Source organism: Ciona intestinalis, chromosome 1, assembly GCF_000224145.3.
Source record: "Ciona intestinalis chromosome 1, KH, whole genome shotgun sequence".
NCBI lineage: Eukaryota > Metazoa > Chordata > Ascidiacea > Phlebobranchia > Cionidae > Ciona > Ciona intestinalis.
The window spans coordinates 3,366,597-3,383,780 of NC_020166.2; the positions used below are offsets into that span (position 1 = coordinate 3,366,597).

Genomic DNA, 17,184 nt, shown 5'->3' on the forward strand with positions numbered 1-17,184 from the left:
AACTGATGGATACCTTATCGTGGTTATAAGAGCAGCCATGTGAATATGTTACTTCAGTATGCAGTTTAATCACGGTAAACTAAAATAGAGCACTATAGTTTAACATTGTGTAAGAAAATACAATGCGTACGCGTTTCTGTTTTACTGCCCCTGCTTCTACTGTGTGTTTTTTTATTGTGAGAAGTTTTCCTCTCACTTGCTTAAAAAGAGGAGTAGAAAACAAAGCCACAGAAACCACTTTGTATGACTCATAGGTTCTTACAAGGTACAAACTGCACTGAGGCGTAAAAGACATTGAGTTAATTGGGTTTTCCCCTTCCAGTTTTCTTTCTTCATGTTGTATATTTTTGCTGCAACTGTAAGCCGATGTATCTTCGACCAGTTTGCATGGACACAACTTAGATCATTGGCTTTTCATGATGTGCCCATGTATTCACACTGTAAGATTGTAAATGAGTCACGTGGTGGTTGTTGTGCTAGTGGTATAGACTTGTACATTTGAACTGTTTTTATAAATGGGTCAGTCGTGCCTTTCACGTTATGAGTGTAAATAGCTTGATCAAGGAGAGGTAATTTACGCTTATATAGTTCGGTCATGTTATTCTATATAATAATATTCAAGCCTTTGTAGTTTCTTTCCTTGTCTTTCATTCATTGATTCATATGGTAATTAATATGCACAAGCACAATGATCAATGGACCAAAGAATATAAAACAAGTTTGCTTTTTTAGAAAAATGTTTATTTCATTGTAAATAAGTTAAAGTGTAGTATTTGTTAATGTATGACATGCTATGCAAAATACAGCAGTCAACATGAATGGCAAGAATACCTCAACAGTGGGAAAATTAAGGTAAGTGAATAAATCTGTCAGTATTTTGTAACAGAGTTAAACAATAGGGTCCCTAATAGAACCAAATGTTGCATTTAACTTGTGTATAAGGATCTGTAATGGCATTGTTTCAAGCTAATGATCTTACAAGTTTATCAATTCCATCAAGTTTGTGTCAACCATTCTAAATTACTTTTGTGTAATGGTAAAAGATACGACATGTTTGCACAGAACTGAGCTATTTAATATTTATTTAATTTATTTTGGTCTCTCTTTAAAACCACCGCCAAACCAAGTGATTTGATAAAATAGTTGAAATATCTGTACAATACAGGGTAACCACATTAAAATCTTTTATGACCAATAAACACAAAGTATCCTCGTCGACATAAATTATTTGCAACCTTATTTGCTAAACAAATTTTGTCTGTGTTTAGCGGACAAATCTATGTGCTTTAATATAAACAAAAACGCTATTTTATTTCAGTAAAGTTGACCCACATGGATTTGAAAGGGGCGATGACTTTGATTATGCAACATATGAACAGTTTGAATCTGAATACCTCACTGTATTAGCACACCGGACCATGCGTTGGGATAAAATGATGAAAAATGGAACAAAAATGAAAATAACAGATGGAGGGGCAGGTGTATACATTTTTCCATGATTTTTTATTTTAAAAAAATTTAAATGGCGGGTATTGCTTAAATTCATAATGTCAAACCTAAAATCTCATCGCTTAAAGCAAGCAATATATATGTGCTCTGGATCTGCATGTTAGTATTGCCATCTAACATCAGGGTAAAAGCCATTTTGTAGGTGTACCATGTACTGTAAACTATGGAGCGAAAACACATGATATTTTTGGGCTGACATGGGCATTGCTAAAATTCCAACTAGGGGGACAAGTATATGATTTTTTTCATTGCTGTAATATTTATAGACTATAGTTTTCGACACACATTGTTTTTATTCTTTTATATCTTAGTTAAAAGATTCTGCAGAAAAGGCATCCCATCAAGCTATAGACCAATGGTATGTCATATTGTTTTGCTAACACTTTTGATTGTCAAACTAAATTAATAAAAGAAAATTTATATAAAGAAGCTAGAGAAAGCAGATTTATATATATATATATATATATAATCAGTTTCTTTTTTTGTTTATTTTTTTATTTTAAATTTTGTTGCAATTTGTTGCACAATAGTAGGTAACTACACACTCTGGTTAATTAAAGCATAAACCTGTGTAAATAAATCATTTATAGAAACTGTATTATTACTCCAAAAATGGCTCTGTTAATTTGGTATTGGCTATTGGGATTTTCAAATAACATCCTTGGTATTTTAGGTTTGGATGAATCTTAGCGGAGCCCAAGAAAAGATGGGAAATAGTTTAGATTTGTATGAAAAATTACTCGAAACAGGTAAATTTACCAAAGTTATTGATATTGTAAGCACATTTAATATACATGTATACCCAAAAAAAGCAAATGATGTAACCCTAAAACCTAATTTTGTGTAGATTTGACATTTCATCTGATTGCAGGTGTTTAACTGTGTTGAGTCTAAATAGAAAGTAAATTTAATAGAAATATTATATATACATAAATATATATATATATATATATATCCTTTATCACGTAATTTTCATATATTCTGATCATGTTTTAAAGTTTAAACAATTACCAACTGTCTATTAGAGTCGTGGGAATACGGTTTATTATTTCTTTGAATGTTCTTTGTTTATTAAAAGAATGTATGATAAAATAGAAAGAAAAGTTATCCCATCTTCCCCCACCCTACTACATATATAAAGATATTGTTTTTGACAAAGATTATGGTTTAGGTTGCTCAAATGATCTTGAATTGATTGAATTAATCAAAACTGACCTGGATCGAACTTTCCCTGATAACGTTTATTTCAATTCTAAAATGGGAGACGACAAACGACAATCACTCTACAACATTCTGCTTGCTTATGGAAGAAGAAGTCCCGAAGTTGGTTATTGTCAGGTTAGTTACTTTTTAAAATAAACTGTTCGGCGATGCGACAAAGTGGTTAGCGGCAGCATCCTCCTTATTTAGAGGTAGTCACTCACAAAGTAACGTACATGGTACCTCGTAAGCTGGCATGAGGTGTATGAAACAGAATATAAAGCAAGTTACATTCATTCACCTAACTAAAGCATTTCAAAACATTTTAATTATTGGATTTTTCAAATAAACCTTGACAGCTGTGTACTCAACAACTGATTTCTTTAAAGAACTTTTTCTTGTTGTTTATTGTGTACAATTGTAGCTTTGTAGGGTGGGGTAAGATGGGACACCTTTTCATTCTATTTTCTCGTTCCATTTGGTGGTAAACAAAACCATTTAAAGAATTTTAAAAATGTACCTTACGACTCCCATAGATGATTGGTAATTGAAAACACAATCAGAATATTTGAGTTTTATGTGCTGAAGGTGTCCCATCTTACCCCGCAGTAGTCTTCTTACCGACTCTACCTGATTTGCTTACTTTGTATTTTAAAAAATAAATTACCCCAAAATAAATAGGCTGTGATGGGTCAAGTGTTACTGTACTCTGATGGGTCAAGTGTTACTGTAAGCTTGTGGTAATGCCACTCATCTGACATTACCCCAACTCCCCAAGTACTGTGTGATTCTTAATTATGTTAAATATTCTACATGCATATTTCTCACACTTTTGTGTGTTTAGTAATTCAATAACAATCTGCAATATATTTTTATGATATTTTTTAGAATTTTGATTAATTTTAGGGAATAAACTACGTAGCAGCATTAATCTTGCTGGTTGTAAAAGATGAAGAAAAGTCATTTTGGTTGCTGAGCACGTTATTAGATGATATATTACCTCATTACTACACCAAATCAATGGTCAGTCTCAGGGCGGAGTTTAAAGTATTAGAAGACCTTGTAAGGTAAATTGAAATTGGTTGCTGGTTTCTACTATTATTTTATTTTTAAACAGTCTAGAAGTGTATACACTGCTTCACTCACAGTCATCTTAAACGGAGATCAGATTCATTTTGGCGATAAATTTCACTTATCAACATGTTTTTAGGTCTTTACTCATTATGAATGTAACTTGTTTTATCCTGGTGTGGCCAGCAGGCCAGATAATGACAGTTGTTATAACATGGGTGTTCTGTTTCATACACCTCATGCCAACTTACAAGTTACCATGTATGTTACTTTGTGCGTGATTTTTTTATGTGTGGCAGTGTGGCTGATAATTTGGGCCAAGCCATTAGTGACCACTGGATTGGAGCAATTGTCGTTAGGGGCTTGCCTAAGAAAGCATACGCCGACAATAGTAGCAGCCACGAGACATCTACCCATTACCTCTGGGTTACAGCTTTTATAGGCTGATACCTTTCCCAACTGTGCCATGGCCCCAAAAATTATACCTATATTATATGTTTTATTCCAGACTTCAAATAATACTTTTCCAGATATACTGCATTGTTAAATAACTTCTGTATTCCTACTAATAGTAACATTTAGTGTTGTGGTCTTGTAAAAAATTGTGCTAGGTGCAGTGTCAGCTTTATTATAATTGCCTATCAATTACCATATTAGGAGTAGTGGTCAAATCTGATTAAAAATTGCAATGTAATCAGAACCCTTATCAAGCTAATTCAAAACATGCAAGTATTGCAAAGCAATCCATTTTCTTGTAAAGTATATGTTTGGTCATAAAACCCACTGTTAATCGACAAGCCTTTATTTACTGATCCTACCCTATGAACTTCTATAAATATTCAGGGCATATGTTTTGTATTAATATTAGCCTATTTGTCCTGTACTTGATTTACACTTTTCTTAATTCGTGCCTATAATACAGGCTGCCCTGCTGTGCCTCAATAAGCTTTTTATATTTATACGTTCAATACAAAAACGCAGGACACAACAGACGATGTTATGTCAGCCCTACTGTGATGTAATGGCCTATGGCCGATACCAAAAATAAATAAAAAACTATTTGTAACACTATAAAATTTGTCAAACCAGCAAAAGTATCTAAAATGTCAACAAGTTATCAATGAAACTCTATATACTTTTATAAATATTCAGTGCACAAGTTTTCATATTAGCCTAAAACATTTGTGAAACAGGCAAAAATATCCTGAATGTCAACAAGTTATGGATGAAGCAAAAGTCCCGTGGATGCTCGTTGCTTCAAAGTGGTTTATTTGTCTTTTTATTGATGTCATTCCTATTGAGGTAATATTTTTGATCATCACGTTTAAGTAAACAAAATCACATTTGTAGTATGTTGATCTAAATGTAAGAAAATGTTTTTATTATGCATATGTACTGTTTTTCTAAAAGTAATCATACTGATATCCATAAAAAAATAATGTATGTAATATTGTGTACAAAAGTCGCTATATAACATACACTTAGAGCTAAATTTATTCACAATCTGTTTAATGTTTGCAAATTTTGATATTGTTTTGTATTAATCACAAGACGAACCCAACAATTACTAAGTTTTAATAAGGTGTTTGAACTTTGTAATGAAAGCACATTTCGTCAGCTGATTATAATTGGGGTCTGTATTGTTATTTGTAATGACATTACTCAAAAACAACGTAATCAGTATAATAGCTTTATAACAGGCAAACCACATATGGTATTTATACTTAGTAAACGACTTCTTTGTGTCAAACAACAAAATTTTGATGTTTTAACTATTATACAAATTGTACATAACACTGGAAAAAAAGAGAATTAAAACAATGGAAACTAACAATACAGTTCCTTGTAAAGTTTTTATTCTAGACTTATTAAATAATACAGAATTATTAGTTTGCAATGTTCTAATAACGAATATCGGTATATTTATTTCATCCAGCACCAAGCGGTAGCTTAAATGATTCAGTATTTGCTTATTTGCCGTGTTGGTGATACTATACAATATACATCATTAAATGGTAATCTAAATCTGGTTTAATTCTACAGACAGTACTGAGGATATGGGATTGCCTATTTGTTGAAGGGTCAAAGATTTTGATGAGAGCAGCACTTTGTATTATACATAAGAACCAAGAGAAGCTAAAAGCTTGTAGAAATATGCCAGAGATTGTAACTTTGTTTAAAAATATTCAAAATGATACTGCTATGCTTCGTTGCCATGATTTTATGAAGGTATGCTAATATTTACGAAAATAATAATTTATGAACTTCGCTGAAAAATATAAAACTTTTATAAAACTTTGCAAATTACAAAATTGGGGAATTTTCCCACATTTGGGAATCACTTTTCTAGGAGATTAATTTAATACAAAGCGAAACCTTACATTAACACCTTCACCATTTGGCATTTATCTTCATTCTTCACATTATATTAATATAACACATGGTAACTTGTAAGCTGGCATGAGGTGTATAAAACAGAACACCCATGTTATAATGACCGTCGTTTTTTAGCCACACGAGGATAAACCAAGATTCAATCAATCAAAATAATAATTAATAATTATGCCAATAAGTTGTTAATATAATAAACAAAACTATTTCAGAATTGCTTTGAAACCACCAACCCGCTCTCAAAGTCAGAAATACGGAAGCTCAGAGTAAAACATACAGAAACTTTAAAGCAATAAGATTCAGTCTTACTAATGTGGTTTTATATAATTTTAACTTTTAGTTTTCAGTGGTTGTAACTTTTATGTTGGTTTTATTTTTAATGTGCAATTTTAAATACATCTTTATATCTTCATTTAATTTAAGAATAATTATTTTTATTCTTTTTTATATGTAATTTTTTCATATGTAATATTAAAGAATTTGAAGTATGGTGCTTTATTAATGTCGGATATTTTAACTATATTAATTGTCGTCTGTGGGACTTGTATTTTCTTGTGCAAGACCCTTGACATTTATTGCTCTAAATTCCTACCATAAAAAGGCAGAAACCAGTAACTCACAAAGTTATCTACATGGTAACTCCAAACTCATAAGCAGGTATATAAGACCATGTGTTATATTGACCGTTTCTCCCACGCCATGTAAGGATAAACAAGTGTCTTCGTTCATTAACTATTAAACATTCTCATTCCATGTTAATAATATCTATGAGTTTAAGATGTTGCAAAAGTTACTTATACATTTTTATGTTTAAATGCATCTCCAGTTTTTATAGCACACTTAATGATATATTTAGTAGTGATGTTAGGTCATACAGATAAAAAAAACTCTTTTCTAGATTTTTTTCGTGTAGTTTATTAATGTGTAAGTGTTTAATTCACAATAACAGCATAATAAGATCAGACTGCACATGGAAAACTTAACTGATTCGACCTGTTTAGCAAAATACAGCTATAAATAAATGTTTTAATTAGTTACTGTGCGATTTTAAGGTGTTGCAATATTTTGATTTTTTATAAACAAACCCTGTGTTTTTCATATATAATGGATATCATTCCAATTCTGTTATTGTTATGTTGTGTGCATCATAAATTTAAAGGTTGCAATATTTTGTACCATTTCCATAAAAAATGTTTAAACCTTAATTCAATAAAGATATACATATATATATATAAACAATTTTACAGCAAAAGTTAGTGTGTTGTTTAGTGTTCGGCTGTTGAGGTAATGTTAGATGTTTACACAAATATTCTGTACTTGTAGTATAGTAGGTGGGGTAAGATGGGACACTTTTTATTCAATTTTCTTTTCCTATTTGGTAGTAAACAAAGAACATTCAAAGAATTATAAAACCGTATCCTCACGACTACCATGGACCGTTGTTAATTGTTTTAAACACGATCAGGATATTTGGATATTATGTGCTAAAGGTGTCCCATCTTCACCCACGGTACTCTATAAAATATTGCCAAAGTTATGCATTTATCATGACGTCAATAGTCTAATAAAGTTATTATGACGTCATCGTCGCGACGTTGCCATAGCATCTCTCCAACGAAGTGAACAATATTGCGTTTCCGGGCACGAATGAGGATTCCAACCAGTGTACTTGATATTCGTGTGTATCTAGGAAATATAGCTCTCATTGGATTTATGCTGTAGTAGGGTGGGGGAGATGAGACACTTTTAGCACATAATATCCAAATAACCTGATCGTGTTTTGAAAAATTATCAACGGTCTGTGGAAGTTGTAAGGATACGGTTTTATAACTCTTTAAATGTTCTTTGTTTACTACCAATTGAGAGGAGAAAATGGAATAAAAAGGTGTCCCATCTTCCCCCACCCTACTATAGTTTAATTATTGTAACCTAACAGTAGACGTGGAGAATACATAGTCTTTCTCTTAGATCTACAGTAGCGACATTATATCATCCCATAATCCCTATTGTCAACAAGTACAAACCGCGAGCCACCTACAAACAACAGTTACTCACCTTTGAAACAAATCTCCGAATGTTACGGATAATCCACCTCTGACGTCATCGGGTTCGCCCATGGACCTGATGACGTAACAAAGCAGATCAATTTGTTGGTCGATGTGGTTGTTTGCCTTCTTTCTACGTTCCGCCGTCTTTCCTACCGGCTGTGCGTATTCGGACGTCCCTTTGACCCATACTTGACGGCAACTTTCTGTAAAAAAAAACGGTTTCTCTCAGTTTCTGATGATAACTACGAACGTGAAACATATAGAACCACAAGTTACATATGCTTCGCCGTTGACAGATTGCTCAACAAATTATAAAGCAGAGTGTGGGAAGATACGGGTCACCTTTTCACTTTATTTTCTCGTCCTATTAGGTAGTAAACAAAGAACATTCAAAGAATTACAAAACCGTTTCCTCGCGACTTCCATAGACTGCTGTTAATTGTTTAAAACACGATCAGGATATTTGGATATTATGTACTAAAGGTGTTTCATTTTCCCCTACCCCAATATACTTACCAGAAGACTGGCCAGAAAAAGGATTCAGTTTCTGCTTTCTGACCAAATTTCTTGCGTGTTCATCCCACTTCTGAGACAAAGAACACACCTCTTCCCCTCCAAACCTGGCAGAGCTACAAATGACACCACTCAGTTGATTTCTCGCAGCCGAATCCATTCTATGGAACTATACTGGTCGAATTTAGGTGCTAACTTTAAAACGACTGGCAATTTTCATTTGTTTTAAATTATACTCGGTTGCAAAAGCGTTCTCCATTGAGAAAGTATACCAATGAATATGCGTGTCCCTCTCTCGTTTAGTGTAAAGTTTATGTCCAACTACAATGCTTGAGAGAGTGAACAAAGAAAGTTTAGCATATCTATTGTGATTGCCATATCACTTAGCTGGTCTATGTGTTCTTGATTTGATCATAGCGTTAAGTAACAGCTGCTAACCATCGTGAACTAAATACTGCGAAGAATGAAACACTGACAGCTCTGGTTTACTTTTTGTTATGTGGTACCGTGGGGAAAATGGGACACGGGAAGCACATATTATTTAAATATCCTGATCGTGTTTTCAACAATTAACAGCGGTATATATCACGGTTTTATATAATTTTTTGAGTTTTCTTTGTTTACTACGAAATGTGTCGAGATAATACAATGAAAATGTGTCCCATCTTTTCCCACCCTACTATATATATTACTGTGTGGAAATATGGGACACTCGAAGCACATAATATTTAAATATTCTGATCGTGTTTTAAACAATCTAGAGCGGTATATGGAAGTCGTGAGGATACGGTTTTATAATTCTTGGAATGTTCTTTATTTAGTACCAAATGGGACGAAAAAATAGGATGAAAAGATGTCCCATTTTTCCCACCCTACTATACTATCCAATTAATTTGTACTGTAGTATAAAATAACAGAAATATTTATCTCCATTTTTCGCCAATATTTTATATTTCGCATTGAAAACCTCTTTACTCTTCCTGACAAGTCACGTGAGCTCCCTTTATTTTGTTTTAAAGCCACGCATCAGTAAACTCACGTGCATTCCGTTTGTTTACAATTACATAACAATGTAAGCTTGAGAAAAGTCCATATTGGCGGAACCACCAGTGGCTAGTACGCTTAACTTTTAGTTTTTACACTTTTATCGCTGAAAGACCGAAATAAAAGTGAAGTTTGTCAATAGTTACATGAATATGTAGTGGCCAAGTTGCCGACTGGTTATAAAAGCTCTAATATTCGATACTGGTAATGTTGACAATTAGTTTTAAGAAAAATTCGTTTTCCTAAAATCATTTCATATTTTGGTGCTAGTGAGCCTTGCAAGACAAATATTTCTAGCATATTACTTAGCAGTTGGCATTTCAATGTTATAAAAACAATTTAGACTTATGTTAATTAAAATATTTGCAATGATAAATAAGTTGTTTAATGTAACTTACTTACTTATAACCTTTTTGCATGGTAAGGTAATCGGTTTATGTGGGTATAATCAACTTTGAATTAGCTCATTTTAGTGCAATATTGTTAAATCATATTTATAATATAATTTCGGATACTTTCTGGTGCTATTACCGACTAAAACTGTAAAAATACTCAAAGAAGATTAGGCTGTTACAAGTGAAACTATATCCTTCCACCATATTTCTGTTTACACGCATGATGCGAGTAACAACCATTAGTTACCCTAGCATGGCAGGGCAACAGCAGTTATTAAAACCTCATTCGTTATCTTTTTTCCAAGGAAATACTCCAACATTCTTTTATAAGAGATATCGCATTTCCCTGTCATATTCTTTTTTAAATTTTAAATTTTAGGAAATTTGGTTGCAAAATCTGCCTACTAGTGGTTTGTAATTAGAACTGCCCTATGATGCTCCATACATTATCAATAAAAACCCATGAAAAGTTTATAAAAATCATTGTGGAAAAAAATGAAATCTGACATATACTATAGTCTAAATCATAATTTAATGGAATAGTGTCAATAATATTTAAACTAATCGTAAACTACATTACTACAGTACACTATGTATACTACCTGAGTTAAATTATGCCCAATTTCAACAGTGCAATATGTTTGGTAATGCTGTTAAGATATTTGTGCTTCTAATGCAATATACTGTAATTACTGAATCTCTGTATGCTCTTAACAAGGTACGTTGAATATGTGTGTTCTGCTTGTCTTGATATATACCCGATTCATAACAACACATGTCATAAACTGTTTAACTGTGTCTGACCGCGCCTTCGGTTAGCGCACTTGCCTCTAACCTAGAGGTAATGGGTTCAAGGCTCTTCGCTGCAACCATTGTGGGCGTATGTGTCCTTGGGCAAGACACTTTGCGGTAATTGCTCCAACCCAGCGGTCATTAATAGGTTGTCCAAATTATCAGCCACACATAAAAAATCCCTACAAAATAACATACTTGGTAACTCCTAAGCTGGCACGAGTTGTATGAAACAGAACACCTGTGTTTAATGACTGTCGTTTTCCGGCCACGCGAGGATAAGTTAGTTATATGCATAATGCATTCATGGTGTCAATTACTTTAAAATCATAGTTATACCTTCAAGATTCCTTTAATTTTACGATCGCATTAACTGAATTAAGTAATAACTACCTTGTTACAATGCCATTTACATAATTTGAATCTTTTTATTAAGAATACGAATTCCTGCAATGGAAATGGACATTATGTTGACGGGAAATGTCAGTGTAATGATGGTTTCAGTGGTGAAGTGTGTGAATCATGCATTGGGAGATTCGTGTAAGTTGAATGTTGAATAGCAGGTTTAGAAAAGCCTTTACTTTTATTTCATCATTTGAGCAGAAACTTAATTGGGTTAAATTAGGAAAAAAATGATTTAAAAATAAATTTAATGCATTCAATTAATTTGAATTAAAAATACAATGACATTTAGTTTTGTTTTGGACTTGGTTATTCTTCATGTTATGTCAACCCACGTGTATAAACTGTAATGGTTTATCAAGAAAATAATTAAACTTTTCTAAAAAAAACATGTAACTGCACTTTAAACAAAGGTGTACAATATAAAGTCTGTAGAACAAATTTTCTTAGTTTAACAGATTTTTCTTCGTTTAACAGATAACAGTGGAACAAATTTTCTAAGTTTAACAGATTTTTCTTCGTTTAACAGATAACAGTGGAACAAATTTTCTAAGTTTAACAGATTTTTCTTCGTTTAACAGATAACAGTGGAACAAATTTTCTAAGTTTAACAGATTTTTCTTCGTTTAACAGATAACAGTGGAACAAATTTTCTAAGTTTAACAGATTTTTCTTAGTTTAACAGATAACAGTGGAACAATATCTAAGTGGTGCAGACATGGTACACTTCAGTAACTGCATGGGAATCATTCAACCAAAGAATATGTAAGCTTATCTCTACCTTATTTCACCCTACTTTCATATATCAATATAAAGTCTGAAAGTGGTTAGCGCACCTTTTTCTAACCTAGAGGTAATGGGTTCAAGGCTCTTTGCTGCTACCATAGTGGGCGTGTGTGTTCTTGAGCAACATTTAACAGCAATTGAGCCTCACTTATCAAATTCATGAACAAAATTCGTACACACAAAGTAACATACTTAGTAGCTCGTAAGCTGGCACGAGGTGTATGAAACAGAACATACGTGTTATAACGACTGTTGTTTTTCAGCCAAGCGAGGATAAAGTAAGTTACATTTATTCATTCATTTGACCTTACTTTTATATAATTTAGCACAAACAAGTCAATCTACATTCAGTTTGTCTACGTTGAAAATTCTTGTTCTTGTGATTTTCTGAATGTATACGATGGTTACTCTGTACATGATCCATTTCTTGCAACATATCAGTTAGTTTTTTTTACAAATTTCTTATTACTTTTAAATGTTTTTATCTATTTCAATATTTAAAACAATGGCAGATTTTTGAATAACGTAATGTGCTTAATAGAAATTGTATTATAGACGCTATTAGCCTATATATATGTGTATATATATATATATATATTTAATTTTGTTCTAAAAATTCATTCTCTTTAAGCATTTTTTATAAGCACTATAATTTTATGTCATATTTTGACTTATATAGTTCATTCATTCATTTTTTCATTCATTCATTCATTCATTCATTCATTCATATGTCATTTACCTAAATGCTTTACTTTCATGCAGTGGTGCTGTGAACCCAATTCAATTACCAGCAGTTGTATCTAGCACTGGTTCAGTTGTCCTTCAATTCAACAATGATGACATGCCATTTCTTAACAAAGGTTACACACTATATTACTGGTAGGTCTTATTCCTACATTTTATTTTCTCATATGGTTATACAACTTATACAGTACAAAGAATCACAGATATGCATCAATTAGACATTTATATTAATTTAGTTGATACAGTATTTAAAACTCCGTAATAGAATAAAAAAAAGAAAACAACATAAAACAATTGGCTGTGTACTAAATTTCACTCTTGGTAAAAGCAAACTTTGTGCATTTGTGCAATAAAAAAAGGCATAAAAAATTATTTTGTTTTATTTTTAGAAAAAGTCTGTATTTCTATAAATATGCATTTTTAATTAAAAACTGTATATATATGTTTATTAAAATCTACTCCCTAATTAAAGGTTAGATGATTATCCACCAAGTGATCCAGGGGATGTTGGAAGTGGTGATGAACCAGGTAATTACTATAACTAATAAAGAAAACAAAAAACTAAGCATTGTTCTTAATAAATTTCAACAAGTGAAAGATTTATGTTAAGCGTTGAAACTATTAATTTCAAAGATGGTATTTTTTATAAAAAGTTAATTTTTTTTAAAAATTTAACATTATATATATATATTTATATCATTTTTTACTTAAATTTGTAAACTATACTCTTTAGTAGTTGCTTGGTATGTTTTAATATATACATATTTATAGTAGAGTGGGGGAAAACAGGACACCTTCAGCACATAATATCCAAATATCTTGATCTGTTTTAAACAATTAACAACGGTCCATGGGATTCGTGAGAATAAGGTTTTATAATTCGTTGAGTGTTCTTTGTTTACTACCAAATAGGACAAGAAAATAAAATGAAAAGGTGTCTCAGCTTCCCTCGCCCTACTATACATATATTAGATATAGTTAAATGTTACATTAATACAATTTTTAGGTAATTTTTAAAACCAACTTTTTTTCATTCGTAATTCTTGAAATATGACATGTATTGTTTTGAGCAATTTAATTTTAGAAGGATCAAATTTCAAGGATGCAATTTGTAATCATTTATGTACATTAACAAAATTAGCAGAAAACAACACAAGTTGCATAGACAACTGGTGTATACATAAATGGCCAGAGTTCCTTAAACAAGGAAGAGCTTCAGCTGCCCTGCAGTCTTTAAATGGCATGTTATATATATATGGAGGATACCTATTTACCCTGGCATCAGAACAAAACGATTTTATGAGGTGAATGTTATTTACTGGTTACGTAATTGTGTTTTAAAATATGTTGTAATGCTTTAATTTTTGAAAATTAATGATTAACTAGAACCGTTGTATTATTTGTATAGTGTTGTATATGACAGAAACAGCAGCCATAACTGAAACTGTTTGATATTTTTTATATAGTAGGATGGGGGTAGACCGGGCACCCCCAACACTTAATATCTAAATATTTTGATCGTCTTTTAAACAATTAACAACATTCTATGGAAGTCGCGAGGATACGGTTTTATAATTCTTTGAATGTTCTCTGTTTACTACCAAATAAGACGTTAAGAAAATAGAATAAAAAGGTGTCCCATCTTTTCCCCCCCTTCTATATATATAAATTTATATATATATATATATATATATGCCTGTCCGGTATTTATAGAATGAACATGACAAGTTTTGAATGGGATGTAGTAACAATGGGCAACACTTCAAACACACCTGGTACCAGATATGATCACACCATGGTTGTTTGGCAAGTATGTAACAGTGGTGTTTATTAAAAATAGACATTTATTATTAAAGTGTTTATAATTTATCTATGTATTGCAACAGTCTAAAATAGTTTAGTTTTTTTCATTACGACTCTTAATATTTTTTTTTACTTCTAGGAGAACTTGTATATTTACGGTGGCAGCTTAAGCAGTCACATCATCACCAACGAAATGTGGATGTATAACACAACAAATTCAACTTGGAAAAAAATTATTGCAAACAAAACTTTCGACTTTGAAATACCAAGATTAAAAGGTCATACAGCACATAGCGTTAAGTTAAAGAACGGCCGAGATGTTATGTTGGTGTTTTTTGGATACCATCCTGGCTGGAAATTCTCACCTTTTGTTTTTGAATTTGATTTCAGTAAGTTGTATTTTTTGGTTATCCTTTTTTACCAGGAATGTAACTTACTTTACTTTATCCTCGCATGGCCGGAAAAGGAGATCCATTATTACACGAGTGTTCTGTTTCATACACCTCCTGCCAGCTTACGAGTTGTATGCCATGTATGCTACTTTGTGGGTGATTTTTTAAAAGTTTTTTTCATGTATATGGTGATTTGGACAACCCATTATTGACTACTTTAAGTTTATTATGATGTATTATATCAATTTTATTAATTGTTTGTGAATATCCATTGTTTTAGCTCGTTATACCTAAATATAATAAGTTACTTCATCACAAAAACACCCATGAAGTTTATTGTCTGTTCTTGTAGTAAAAGTACTTTATCAAAAAATAAAAAAATTAAAAATAAAAATTAAATAAGTAAAACAAATAAAATTGGGCCTCACACTTTTTTGTAGTTAGATATAGACCAATATTTATGCCATTTTTTTGTATTTTTAGTGAAAAACCTGTGGAGCAAAGTAACAACTATGGGTGCAATGCCCATCGGTAGATATGGCCATACATCAGTACATGATCAGGATACAAACAATGTTTATGTGCATGGTGGATCGAATGACAACATTTATTATCATCTGTATGTATATAATGCTGATGCAATGCTATGGTACGTGGTTTTAATTTGACTTTTAGGATTTATATAATATTAAATTTGGACTAGAGTAGATTGTGTGAATATATACATAGTAATGTTTATTCTATCAAAAATGTAGATACAGTCAAGTGAGGTAATAAAAACAATAGGGTACCTAATTGAGTAAAAAAGTACAACTTTCCTAGCTTGCTAAAAATTACTTTATCGCAATTATCTTTTGTAGTTAACAATTATATTATTTGGCTTTTTTATTCTTACTTTTGTTTTAAGTGGTAATTGTTTTTAAAAAAGACATTTTTTATATTACCCCACTTAACGACATATATATATATATATATATATAGCCTACAAAAAATACTTTCTGTCAAATGGAAAAATAAAAAACTTAAATTTATTTTTAGAATTAAAGCATAGAATAGCCACTGTAAACCACTTTACTTTGTTTTATATAATCATGAATCATTTTAATCTTGAAAAAATAATTTCAGGACAATATTACCGCATTCACCACAAGTACGTTACTTGCATTCTATGGTAATGTTGGGACGTTCACTTTATGTTTATGGAGGTTTATCAGATGCTGCCCACTGTCAATGTTCAAAGCTCACTACAGTGAGATACAGCATTGGTAAGTATATAGTAGGATGGGGGAAGATGGGACACGTTTTTATTCCATTTTCTCATCCAATTTGGTAGTAAACCAAGAATTTAAAGAATTATAAAACCGTATCCTCACAACTCTCAAAGAATGTTGTCAATCGTTTAAAACACGATTAGGATACTTAAATATTATGCTAAAGGTGTCCCATCTCCCCCCACTCCACTATATATTATACTGTTACTATAAAAGTTTTTTTTTTTACTATTTTGAATTAACTCAACGGTCAACACAAAATATATTTTTAAAATAATTTATTAGCAGTCTCCATATATGCTTAGGTATCACACATTTTTTTATTCTTTGTATTGTAATACACTGTTCAGAACTGTTTTTTTTAAACTAGGGGTTACTGGATTAGAGGCACAATGCTTCTAACATTGTGGGCAAGATACAAAACGCTAATTGCTCCAAACCAGTGGTCACTAATGGGTTGCCGAATTATCAGCCACACATAAAAAAAATCCTGAAAACCATTTACTCTAATTGTAACATACCTGGTAACTCGTAAGCTGGCACGAGGTGTATGAAACAGAACACCTGTGGGCCGTGTTTAACAACTGTCGCTGTATGGCCACGCGAGGGTAAGTAAGTTACATTCTTCAAAGCAGTGGTTACTAATAGTTTATCTAAATTGAAGCCCTATGTGAAAAATAGATAATTATTCACAGTCACATATGGTTGACTAGTAAGTGGGCAAGAGGTTAAATTAAACAGTTTTTTATGATATCTGTTGTTTTAAAAAAAAATTTTTTAGATGACAAGATTTGGTCAAATGTTGAAGAAAATGAGTTAGCCA

At 31.8% G+C, this 17,184-nt stretch overlaps 3 protein-coding genes across 3 annotated transcripts in view; 2 read left to right on the forward strand and 1 right to left on the reverse strand.

Moving 5' to 3' along the window:
* The first annotated feature begins 84 nt into the window (after positions 1 to 84).
* Positions 85 to 6,927, forward strand: LOC100185754 (growth hormone-regulated TBC protein 1-A-like). Its single transcript, XM_026833606.1, has 9 exons — positions 85 to 852; positions 1,319 to 1,479; positions 1,821 to 1,867; positions 2,183 to 2,258; positions 2,681 to 2,847; positions 3,616 to 3,776; positions 4,974 to 5,082; positions 5,824 to 6,009; positions 6,384 to 6,927. The coding sequence occupies exons 1-9, from the start codon at positions 794 to 796 to the stop codon at positions 6,465 to 6,467; spliced, it is 1,050 nt and encodes a 349-aa protein (XP_026689407.1). The 5' UTR covers positions 85 to 793; the 3' UTR covers positions 6,468 to 6,927.
* A 143-nt stretch (positions 6,928 to 7,070) lies between these two features.
* Positions 7,071 to 9,126, reverse strand: LOC108949555 (actin-binding Rho-activating protein-like). Its single transcript, XM_018812261.2, has 3 exons — positions 8,736 to 9,126; positions 8,227 to 8,422; positions 7,071 to 7,857 (listed from the first exon to the last, which is right to left on the reverse strand). Exons 1-3 carry the CDS (start codon positions 8,890 to 8,892, stop codon positions 7,725 to 7,727), a joined length of 486 nt encoding a protein of 161 aa, XP_018667806.1. The 5' UTR covers positions 8,893 to 9,126; the 3' UTR covers positions 7,071 to 7,724.
* Positions 9,127 to 10,570: 1,444 nt separating this feature from the next.
* The window catches only part of LOC100180228 (attractin-like), a 6,934-nt gene continuing 320 nt past the window's right edge, over positions 10,571 to 17,184 (forward strand). The window contains exons 1-12 of the mRNA XM_018817403.2: positions 10,571 to 10,889; positions 11,400 to 11,503; positions 12,043 to 12,130; positions 12,478 to 12,591; positions 12,914 to 13,030; positions 13,368 to 13,423; positions 14,040 to 14,199; positions 14,609 to 14,705; positions 14,838 to 15,087; positions 15,574 to 15,739; positions 16,216 to 16,355; positions 17,143 to 17,180. Coding sequence (XP_018672948.1) covers positions 12,084 to 12,130; positions 12,478 to 12,591; positions 12,914 to 13,030; positions 13,368 to 13,423; positions 14,040 to 14,199; positions 14,609 to 14,705; positions 14,838 to 15,087; positions 15,574 to 15,739; positions 16,216 to 16,355; positions 17,143 to 17,180 — 1,185 coding nt within the window. The 5' untranslated portion in view covers positions 10,571 to 10,889; positions 11,400 to 11,503; positions 12,043 to 12,083. The remainder of the gene's footprint in view (positions 10,890 to 11,399; positions 11,504 to 12,042; positions 12,131 to 12,477; positions 12,592 to 12,913; positions 13,031 to 13,367; positions 13,424 to 14,039; positions 14,200 to 14,608; positions 14,706 to 14,837; positions 15,088 to 15,573; positions 15,740 to 16,215; positions 16,356 to 17,142; positions 17,181 to 17,184) is intronic.